General features: G+C 64.0%; 1 protein-coding gene across 1 annotated transcript; it reads right to left on the reverse strand.

Annotated features, from left to right (window-relative positions):
* Positions 1-997: 997 nt before the first annotated feature.
* Positions 998-4,938, reverse strand: SOX8 (SRY-box transcription factor 8). Its single transcript, XM_052635786.1, has 3 exons — positions 4,301-4,938; positions 2,827-3,053; positions 998-2,135 (listed from the first exon to the last, which is right to left on the reverse strand). The coding sequence occupies exons 1-3, from the start codon at positions 4,936-4,938 to the stop codon at positions 1,396-1,398; spliced, it is 1,605 nt and encodes a 534-aa protein (XP_052491746.1). The 3' UTR covers positions 998-1,395.
* Between the last annotated feature and the right edge of the window lie 6,046 nt (positions 4,939-10,984).

Raw genomic sequence — 10,984 nt, forward strand, 5'->3', positions numbered from 1 at the left:
ATAAAAAGCATTTTTTAATTTTTATCAAATCAATCTGTACAAAAGTTAGCGTTGCTTGGTCAGAAAGGAGCGAAACACAGCAGGTAAGTGACAGCGAAAGTTCAAACTTGACACCAAAAAATAGATTGCATAAAAACGAGTTTGCTGCAGCCCCCTGCCCCCACCCCCAGGAAGACATATGCAAAAGAAAAAAAAATTTTTTTGTTCTAGAAAAAGGTAGGAAAAAGTAGAAAAAGTAAAAAGAAGCAACATCTCAGATGTACTTAAATTTACAAAGTTTTAAAGGCACAATTTTCCAGGAAGTAGGCGGTTATCATCGCTCAGCGCACAGCGGAAGCAGGACAGGTAAATCCGGCATTTTTCTTCTAAAACTAAGAATCTAAAAACGCTTAGTGGAAAAGGTTCTAGTTTCACAGCTTGTAGGTGGCGCCTGGTTCCTAAGAGCCGAGATTAATGCGTTTCTGGAGCCACCGAGTCCCAGGAAATCCCCGCCTCCACCACTTGGCACGGCCGCTGGCAGGGATGAAATTCAGTGGCACTCTGCCTCCTAAACCTTGACTTAATGCCCGTGCCAGGGGTACCCCGACCTGATCAGAGAAACCACAAGACAAGCCCCTTCTCCTGCCTCGGGGCTCCGGCCATCTCCGGGGGACCCGGAGCTGGGACCCTGCCACTCGGAGCAGGGACCCCCACCCTCTGCCCCGCCCACACCTCACCCTCAGCTCTCCGGCTTCTGTTTCATCTTAAATTCTACTCTCTGCACAGATTATTTCATTAATTAAAGATAAAATAACACAGAACATAAATACATTTTAACAGCTTTCAAAACAAATCAAACACATTGAAGCTTCAAAAATAAAAATAAAAAAAAAATAAAAAGAAGTGTTAATCACAGCCAAACCTTGCTCGGAAGAACCCTAACTACAAGGAACACCTCCAGTCTAATGGGCTGGTCCCAGGAGGTGATCCCTCGGACGCCTCCTGGCCACGGGAACGTCATCCGTGGGCCCTGCGCATTCTCAGTACCAAGGCTGGCCAGGTTCTCGGAGCTCGGTGGGCCCGGAGCCCCTTTGCCTCTTCCCTCTTTGTCTTTTGTGCTGTGGCTGCCGCTTTGCAGCCAGGGAGAGGCAACACCCAGGCTCCCATGCCTGCTTCCAAGCCGCAGTCCCCGCAAAAAGAGAGGGAAGGGAAGGAGGGCTTTGTCTGTGGATGGGGGTCTGGGAATCTGTAAGCAGAGGGGGCTCATTCACACAGCCTGGCTCCTCATGGACCTCGGCAGGCACTTGACGCAGCCGCGACTCCTGCCCTCGCTGCACCTTCCGAGCCCCTGGAGGCCTGTGTGTCTCTGCCGGGGCGAGGAGGTCCTCGGCTGGCGCCCCTCCCGCGGCTGCACCCTCAGGGTCTGGTCAGGGTGGTGTACACGGGCTGCTCCCAGTTACTGGGGGGGCTGTGGGCGGGCGGCACAGACAAGCCCCCGAGCAGAGGCGAGGCGTAGGGCCGGCGGGGCGAGTGGAAGTAGGGGTACTGGTAGAGGCCAGACGGGTAGCCAGGGAACGGGCCGTAGTAGCTGGGCGCCTGCAGGTCGGTGTAGTCGCACTGCGAGCTGGTGAAGGAGCTGGCGGCCACGGCGGTGGTGGCGGTGGTGACGCTGGCCTGCGCGCTGTAGGAGCCATAGTCGGCGTGGCCCGGGGAGCCGTGCGACTGGTCCCCGTAGTGCCCGGGGCTCAGCTGCTCCGTCTTGATGTGCGGCCGTGGGGGGCCTGCCTCAGTGGGCGACGCGGAGGCCGACGGCGTGCCCTTGTGAGCCCACACGGGGGATGCCCCAATGCTGGCCGCCCCAGAATGTGAGTAGGACGCGCCCCCATAGGAGCCGGCCGCCACGGGCTGGCCAGGCTCGGCGGGCAGGGCCGAGTGGCCGTTGAGGGGCAGGTACTGGTCGAACTCGTGGACATCGAAGGTGTCCATGTTCCCGATGACCTCACTGCTCAGCTCGGAGATGTCCACGTTGCTGAAGTCGATGTTCTGACGCCCACTGTCCACCAGGCGGCGGCCTTCCAGCTTCAGCTCCTGCTTGCCCCCGTGGTGCAGGTCAGTCTTGGGGGTGGTGGGCGGGGTGGGCGGCCCATGGGTCTGCCCTGGGGACAGAGCACATTTCAAGGATGAATGCCCCTTCTGTAGGGGGCGGCTGGGCTGGCGACACACACATGGGAGGAAAACCCGCCCCGCTAACTGCCGCAGGTAGGAATCAACGGCTTTTTGTTCCCGTATATTTCCCAGAAATTCCAGCAAAGCCAGACCCAGACCTCACTCCGCAGCCAAGGAAATTCCGTTAAGCACTGTTCTAGGGGAAGACCTGGGGCCAGGGAGGCCCCGTCGTGACCACCAAGGTGGGGGTGGTGGGGAGGAGAGGAAGCGCCCAGTCCCCCACCCATGGCAACCACAGGGTCCACACCAAACCTGTCTCCCCAGGCCCACTGCTTTTGCCAGCTCGACTGAGACTGCTCAGCTGGCCGGGATTCCACCCGGGTCAGTCTGATCCTGAAACTGAGCTGCTGACCACCAGCCCAGCAGCATGAGTGAACCCGAGGTCAGAACCAGTAAGAAGGCCAGGGGAGCAGAAAGGCCTTCCCGAAGGACAGAAAATGCCCAGGTCACAGGGCACTGGGCCAGGATGAGCTCTGAGGCACCCAGTGTCAGAGGAGGCCGAGCAGGCCCCGTGGGTGTTGGAACAGCTGCCTCTCGGGGCTGTGGGGCTTTCTCAGGGGACCCGGGGAAGGCCTGGTTCTCTTGAGGTCTGTGACCTGCTCACTGGCCCCAGGAGCCCACCTGTGTGGTCACTGTGATGGTGCGCGTCCCCCAGGCCAGCGTCAGTCTTGTACACGCCGCCCGGGTGGTGGCCCAGCTCAGCTCCCGAGTCGGAGTCGCTCTGGCCGGTCTTCACGCTCTTCCTGCGGCGCGGCTGGTACTTGTAATCTGGGTGGTCCTTCTTGTGCTGGACACGCAGCCGCTCCGCCTCCTCCACAAAAGGGCGCTTCTCACTCTCACTCAGCAGGCTGCGGGACAGAGGGCAGGGGCGGGATGAGCAGGCGGCCGGCATCGCACCGATGAGCCTGGGAGGTCCAGGGGAGCTGTGTGCCTGCCTGCGCCTCTCTGGGGGTGGGGGCCCTAGGCCGTGCGCCCCTGCTCCGAGGATGGGCGGGAGTAAGCCAGGGGCGATTGGAGGAATGAGCCAGGAAAGACTCAGGTCCTCCCGCTTCCATCTTCCCCCTCTTACTTCCCCTCCCCGAGCCTGTTTGTTCCCTCCCTTTGGGACTTTCTAAGGCAGAGGCCAGGACCCAGCTGAGCATACACTTGGACAAAGGGAGGCTTCCTGGGAGCCAAGCTGAGACTCCGGACAGCTTGGCTTCCCAGGGCTCCAGAAACACTGGCATGACCCAATGGTCCTCACTGAGGCTCACACACCGGCCCCTCATACCCTTCCAGAGCTCCCCTCTAACTGCCTGTGGGCCAGGGTCTGGGGGCACAGCACTAACTGGACAGGGGCAGGCGCACAGAAGACACAAACACAAGGTCTGAGTGCCCACTCGCAAGGTGAGGGGCAGGAAAGGGGACCAGCGCCCTGACCCCAAAGCCGTCCACTGTCAAGCCCAATAGAGAGCATTTGGTGGGGGTGGGCTGTCCCGAACGAACAGCAGTACTGTCGCCGAGGCCCACTACCGCCGTAGGGCAGCTACTTTCTACAGAATGGCCAGACTCATCACGCCAGCGTGGGCAACCGCGCTGAACACCCTCTGTGTTCTCCTCTGCCCCCGCTGAGGGTGCAGAGGTGGAGAAGAGGGAGAAGCTGCAGGGAGATGCCGGCGGGCAAACCACACCATTCCATCTGCCTCTAGACTCCTGCATTGGGGTGGTTCTGGCGTCATTACCAAGGAGAGGGCACCTCCAGAGATGGGTCCTGCTTCTACAAAGAGGCCACTTTCCACTGGGAGGGACAGGCCTCCAGGCTCTGGGGCCATTCACAGCTGAGGTCCCCTAACTCAGCCTGCCAGTCATGGCCTAGAGGGGCTTGTTTCTGGACTCCAGGCATGTTCTCCGGCGCACACTCCTCCCGCTGCCCTCTGCCTGCCCAGTCTGTCCTGTACCCCGCACCCGACCCGGCTGGCCAGATCGGGTTTTTCCACTAGGACTCGCCCTGGGAACAGCCACTGGGAGAAGGGCCGAGGCCGGGCGCTGCGCCACCTCCCAGCTCCAGGCACCCCAGGGCCCGGTCCCCGCCCCCAGCCTGAGGACAGACACTCACCGCCACAGCTTGCCCAGCGTCTTGCTGAGCTCGGCGTTGTGCAGGTGCGGGTACTGATCCGCCAGCTTGCGGCGCGCCGCCTGCGCCCACACCATGAAGGCGTTCATGGGCCGCTTCACGTGCGGCTTGGCCTTGAGCGCGCCGCCGCCGCCGCCACGCACGGGCATGGGCACCAGGCTCCAGTCGTAGCCCTTGAGCACCTGCGACACGGCGTCGCGGATGCAGGCAGGGAAGCGCTCATCCGCCGCCTCAGCAGCGTCGCCCCGGCCGCCGCCCCCCGCGCCCGCCGCGCGGCCCAGACCCTCGGAACCGGTGGGCGAGGGCGGCGCATCCGAGTCCGAGTCCTCCACGTGCGACATGGAGCTCGCAGTGCCAGACGGGCTGCAGGGCGGCTGGGCGCGGGCCTCGCTCATGTCCAGCATCGGGGCCGCGCGCGGAGAAGCGCGCACCAGGGAGGCGCACCGGGTCGATGGCCGCTGCGCTGCAGCCGCTCTGGGATCCGAAGTTGCCGTGCGGTGACCCGACCCCAGCCCGCTCACAGCCGCCGCTGCCGCCGGAGATCGGTCCCCGCGGGGCGACCCGCAACAAGTTTCTTTAAGCAGCGGCCACAAGGCTCCGCCCTCCGCCCGGCTCCCCATTGGCCGGCACGCACCCCACTGTCGCCGGGGGCGGAGCTTGGCCGCCCCCCGCCCCCTCCCCCCACCTTAAAGAAAGCGCCGCGATTCCCGCGGCGCCCCCGCCCGCCCCGCCTGGCGCCGCACCACGTGGGGCCGGCGCGCCCGGCAGCCGAGGATCGGAGACCGGACTGTGCATCACGCCGCGGGCCCCTCTTCCAGAAGGGGAGGGAAGGGGAAGGGGGCAGCGGCGGGGAGCGCCGGGCGCTCGGGGCGCCCTGTGCCTGCCGGGGTGCTCGGCGGCGCTCCCTCTGCTGGCGCGTCCGGGCCCCGGGCCCAGCCCCCAGCCCCCTGCCCCCGCTGCCCGCTGCGCGAGGAGGCGGGCCCTCAGAAGCCGCCCCCGCCACCTCCCTCCCAGGCCTGCGTCGAGCCCCGACGTCTTGCCCACAGGCCAGAGGCGCCGGGGTCAACTGCCCGCCAGCCTGCGGCCCAGGGCGGTGGTCGGCTCCCTGCCCGCAAGGCCGGCGCGAAGTGGAGGAGCCTCCCGCGCCAGTCTGCACGCCGCGCACGTCCAGGTACGCGCGCTCAGGGGACACGGCTCGGAGCTGGGCGACCTCAGGACCGGTCCCGTCCCGGCGTGGAAAGTGCGGCGGGGGCGCGGCCGCGGGAGCCGAGGCGGCCAAAGTGGGCGGGAGCGCTGGGCGGGGCCTGGGCTGACCCTCGCTGCCGAGTCCCTAGGGCGGCCTGGCGGATGGCGTGGCCGGACGCGGGGGCCCAGGGCCTTTCCGGACGTGATCCGGGGGTTGGGGGCACCGGTGCCGTCCGGCGGGGCGGTCCTGGGTGGTCTGGCGGAGGCGGAGGTCGCTCCGGGCGCCTGGAGTGGAGGAGGTGGGCGCGCCAGCCAAGGAGAGAAGGGGGGGGCGGGGTGTGCCGCCCTGGTGGGGACCGCGGGGTCGGAGAGGGGACATTTCCCCGGAGGCAAGCGCCGGGCCGCGGCTCCGAGTCCCCGCCCGAGGCCGCCCCCGCGAGTTGGCCGCGGGCCCGGCGGTCCCCGAGGGCGGCTCGGATTCTTTCGCCAAACCCGCCCTGAGACGACGACCAGCCGCCAGGCTTCGCCAGACTGCACCCCTTGGGCAGCCAACTCTGAACGCGCCTGTCTCCGAACTTGTGGCCCACCCGACCCGAGTGACCCAAGGCAAGGGTGCCCAGTCCCCAACCACGCACCTCCGGTTCGGGTCATGATTCCCTGACTAGCAGCGGTGCAGCCTAAGGAGTTGCAAGGGGCTGGTCGGTTAACTCAATTGAAAGTCGGTGATGCTTTTACCAATTTGAGGGCTGGCCACTGAGCCTCTGACCCTTGCAGGGAGAGCCTCTTGCCCTCTCCCCACTCCCTTAGCCAGACGGTGCCCCAGTGCCTGGTCCCTCCCCCTTCCTACCCACAGAGCCGAGCATCTGGGCTGTGACCCCCTTAGAAATGAGGATTCTGCACACTTGGCCTTGGAGAAGACCTAGTTTCAGGCAGACACCAATAGGGCGCCGGGGGCTGCCTGGACCCCACAGCCTCACATCTGGAGCCGCTGGCACCAGGGCCCAGAGGCAGGTCCCCGCCACCTTTGGGTCAGGGACGGGCTGCCCCACTTGACCCGGGTCAGTGACCCTGACCTCCAGTCTCCCAGGAATGCACCCTGGTGAGGCGCCTTGCTCTAAGGGCGCTGGAGAAGGCCCCAACGATGGAGGGAGAGCCGGCCTCCAGAGGGGCCTGTCCCGCGCTTCCCTCCGTCGCCTGCCCATCTCTGCAGAGTCACATTCCGCTTGTCTGGTGGCTTCCCTCCTGAGGCCCTGCCCTCCTCTGGCCCCACCCTACAGCCAGAGGCCCAAGCGGGGGGGGGGGGGGGGGGGTGGGGGGGGGCGGCGGTACCCCAGGGCAACTGCTGGACTTCTGGCCCATAGGGACCCAGGCACCCTGTAGACACGGGGTTGACGTGGGGGCAAGGCAGCGGTGATGACAGACCTGCCCTAGGGAACCGTATCCCACCCCCCTGTAACTGGGTGTGCCCTTGGGCACCTGGTCTGTGTTTCCATGAAGAGGAGAATGGAGCCCAGGCTGCACTGGGCACACTGGGCAGGGTGGCCTCTCTCTGCTCCCACTGACCCGTGGAGGGGCGCCGCACAGCTAGGACACAGACCAGTGACCTCTGGGGCCCCGGAGGAAAATAGGCTGAGCTAGAGGAGCCCAGTGCCTGACCCAGGCCACAGCGTGTGGCATGTGGCCACCCTGGGCGCCCCCGGGCTGCAGTGGCCAGGACTGACACAGTGCTGTGGGCAGCTTGTCACGTATGTGCAGGCCACCGTTCCCCGCGACGGAGCAGCAGACCCCTGCCCAGGCTCGGCTCTTCCTGGCTGCTGATGCCCAGAAGTGCCCCCAAAGCCCCATGGCTGGCGTGAAGGCTGTAAAATTCTCCGGGTGCGCTCCAGCCCCACCCATGGTGCTGACCTGGGTTCGTCTCCTGAGCTGCCAGGCAGCCCCTGAGTGGACCCGGGATGAGGCCTGCAGAGGAGGCGGGGCCACAGCTGGTTCCTGTACTGATGAGGCACCCACTGTGTGCGGTGGCCTTTCTGGGCAACACACAGTCCCAGCCCAGAAGGTGGTGGCGTCTGAGGAGGGCCAACACACCAAGCTGCGAGAACTCACCACAGATGGGCATGGGTGTGGGCGGGGTGGTCCAGGAAGGCAGCTCTGAGGAGGTGACAAGTTGAGGCCTGAAGCTTCTGACCGATCAGAGAGGAAAGAGCATGATGGGGAGGGGACATGGAGCATGTGCCAAGGCCTCAGGGCAGCAAAAAGCACCAGTGGTCTGTGAACACAGCGAGGTGGGGGCGGCTCCCAGTTCCCCTCCTGGCCCCCACCTTCTCTTAGCTCTTCCTTCCTGTCCCGCCCACCCCAGTCCACATGCTGCACCTTTACGGAGTGGGCTGTGCCATTTCAGGGAGATGATCTGAAGGGCCAGGTTTGGAGCGGGACCCTGACCCCTGACCATCAGCCTGGGAACACTGATGTAAGCAAGGTTTCTGGGCCTGCATCCCCTGGCAGAGGCTCCAGGGCCCTGCAGAAAAGTGGGTGTGGGCTGCCACGCGCCCCCGTGCCTATGAGGCCTGCCAGCGGAGGGGTGGAGAGCTGCAGGGCAACCCCTTCCAGGTCCAGAGACCCCCCAGCCCACCCACCGCAGCTGCCGGACCTGCTTGAGAAGTCCCTGTCGAATGGGCTGCTGAGGGTCCCAGGCCACTGCAGAGAAGGGCACCCTGCCTGTCCCCGCCCATCCCCTGGCTGGCTCTTCTCGCCGACGGTCAGGGAAACCATGTCTATAGTTGCTGCTGGGGGGCCGGCCATGTGGGCCTCTGAGCTCCAGTGGCCGTGTTTCCTCTGTGTGTCCGCAGCCCCGGCCTGGGCCTCCTGGCAAGCGGCCCGAGGCAGTTGGCATGACATCCTGGGAACCCCAGCTGAACCTCAGGGATTAATTGGTACTTTTAATTACTGGCCGGGCTGCAGACACCAAACGCCCAGGCCCAGATATGAGGGGGGCAGCTCTGAGCAGAGGCCTCGTGAGGCAGCCTCATCCTAGCCCACCAGGTCCTGGAGAGAGAAGACAGGCGCCCCAGGGCTCCAGCATCCCTGGTGACAGACCCTTGGAGCTCGGAGCCAAGACTTATGCTCAGCCCCCCCTCCCCAGCATCATTGCCAACTGCTGTGGAAGTTCTGGTCTGGGTGGAAACTGACCCCCTGGGTTGGACCGGTGTCCCCCCGGGGTGGGTAGTGGTGGCCCTCGTCACTCTGTGTGGAGGACTCTAGAAGGTCACACCTGGATCTTCCCGTCTCTGCCCGTAGGCAGAGGATGTTCGGGGGCCCTCCCGTGGTTGGCGCCAGTCCTGAGCAAATCGCTGCTTCCGGCGGGCACCTCTTCAGGTGCCTCCCAGCCTCCAGGCACAGGGCCCAGCCCAGGCTATCCCTCTGTGCCTTGTCACCAGCTCCAAGGCCTCCTGAAGAATAAACCCACAGCATCTGGGGGTGCCTGCCGGCTGCCAGTGGGAGCCCCGTGCTGTGGCCGTTCTTCTTTGGGGAGGGACGATGCTCAACCCAAGGAGATGGGCCCCCGCGCTCAGTGTCTGCCCGGTGAGATGCGTGCACAGGTGTGTCGGGACAGCTGCGGTCTCTGCTCCGCCTCCGCTCACCACCCCCCAACCCTGGGTCCCCGAGCCTCCGGCTGTGCCCGTCCATCTCTCTCCAGCCAGCAGGCTTGGAGCTGGCTCCATCCACAGCCGTTAGGTCTCCGATGGTGGGAAGAGGGTGATTCTGCTGCCAAAGCCGCCTTCAGGCAGGGTCCCCGGGGTAGAGGGAGCCCCAGGGGGTCTGGCCAGGGCCAGCAGCATCTCTCTTGGAGTAACTGGGCGCCGAGGAGGCATTGGGCTCTGCCTGCCTCTGGACGGCCCCTCCCATCAGCTGGTAAATCCACCCCCTGTCCCTGCAGAAGGGCTCTGCTTGCCACTGGACTCCTGGATCTCCGGACCCCAGCCCTATTCTGGGCCCTCGCCCCTGGGACCCCAGAGATGGGACTGGAGGGGCTTCCTCAATCCACCTGCAGGAGGGGACCAGTTGAAACTGACTTCAGAAAAACAGCTTTCTGAGCCCAAACAGGCTGCCAAGAGCTATGCTTTTCCCTCCAAGCTTGACTTTCTGATTTAATGAGGCTTCTTGTCCAAGTTGGGCTTCCCTTGAGGCTCAGCTGATAATCTGCCTGCAATGCAGGAGACCTGGGATCACTCCCTGGGTTGGGAAGATCCCCTGGAGAAGGAAAAGGCTACCCACTCCAGTATTCTGGCCTGGACAGTTCTGTGGACTGTATAGTCCATGGGGTCACAGAGTCAGACACAACTGAGCGACTTTCACTCACTCACTTGTCCAAGTTGGGCTTCCCAGGTGCTTCAGTGGGTAAAGAATCCTCCTGCCAATGCAGGAGACCCAGGAGATGCTGGTTTGATCCCTGGGTTGGAAAGATCCCCTGGAGAAGGAACTGGCAACCTACTCCAGTATTCTTGCCTGGGAAATCCCATGGACAGAGGAGCCTGGTGGACTACAGTCCATGGGGTCACAGGGTCGAACCTGACTGAGCAACAGAGCACGCAGTTTGTCCAAGTTGAACCGCTCAGCACCAGCCTGTGTCAGGTGAGCCTAGGGTGGGCCGGCATGGCTGCAAGTAGACGCGTCACAGAGAAAATCTCCTTTCCTAGTAAGGAGCTCCTGCTGGCCGGGCCCAAGACACCTCTGGAAGTTTTCACAGACCCACCAGTGTCCAAGGCAAGTTAAAGCACACTCTGTCACAGATTTTCACTCAGGTGTTTGTCTTTCTGAGCACGGTGAAGGGGGTTTAACCATGGTGTTCTCCAGGGGAAGATGCTGGGGGGTTGCGGTTCTCCCGCAGGGAGATGGAAGGTGCTCAGAAGCGGGCGAGGCAAAGCCTTGCCTCTGGGGCACCAGGCTGAGGCAGAGCCCTCGGGGCCTCCGGGCCTGGTGGGGCAGCAGCTGGCTCACCCCCTTCCTGGTGGGATGCATGCAGGATATGAGCGGCAGCCGCCTGCTCCTGTACCCGGGGCTCCAGGACTGCGAGATGGGGGCCGGCTTTGCTGCTCACACTGGTGGTCACCGCCCAGTCACCTGGTGTCAGCTTGAGAAGGAATCGGCTCCCTGGCCAGGCATGAGTGGGGTGCCAGCCAGTCATCAGAGGAGGTAGCTGGGGGCCCGGGGGCAGATGGATCGCAGCCTCCTAACGGCTGGGCCGCTGCTCCCTCTCTGAAGCCCCTGGACACAGGGCCCTGTGCAGGCTGTGTGGAGCTGGGTGCCAAGGGGCCTGGATGCACCGACTCCGCAGGCTTTGACCATGGAACCCCTGGGCGTCCACTGGAGAATCAACCTGAGAGGTTAGAGGCAGTCTCCCGCAGCTTTCAACACTGTTGTCGAGAAACGGAGAGCCCCCGTGGCCACTGAGCAGGTCTGTGAGTTTAGATCGGGGGTGAGTGT

The sequence above is a fragment of the Budorcas taxicolor genome, chromosome 2 (assembly GCF_023091745.1).
Source record: "Budorcas taxicolor isolate Tak-1 chromosome 2, Takin1.1, whole genome shotgun sequence".
NCBI classification, from domain to species: Eukaryota; Metazoa; Chordata; class Mammalia; order Artiodactyla; family Bovidae; genus Budorcas; species Budorcas taxicolor.

Excerpts from the sequence above, each read along its gene's own strand:
- SOX8 (XM_052635786.1), bottom strand. The coding sequence starts at position 4,938 with ATGGGGAGCCGGGCGGAGGGCGGAGCCTTGTGGCCGCTGCTTAAAGAA. Across the intron at positions 3,054-4,300 it reads ACGCTGGGCAAGCTGTGGCG|CCTGCTGAGTGAGAGTGAGA; the intron begins GTGAGTGTCTGT and ends TCTGTCCCGCAG. Across the intron at positions 2,136-2,826 it reads CCATCACAGTGACCACACAG|GGCAGACCCATGGGCCGCCC; the intron begins GTGGGCTCCTGG and ends CTCTGTCCCCAG.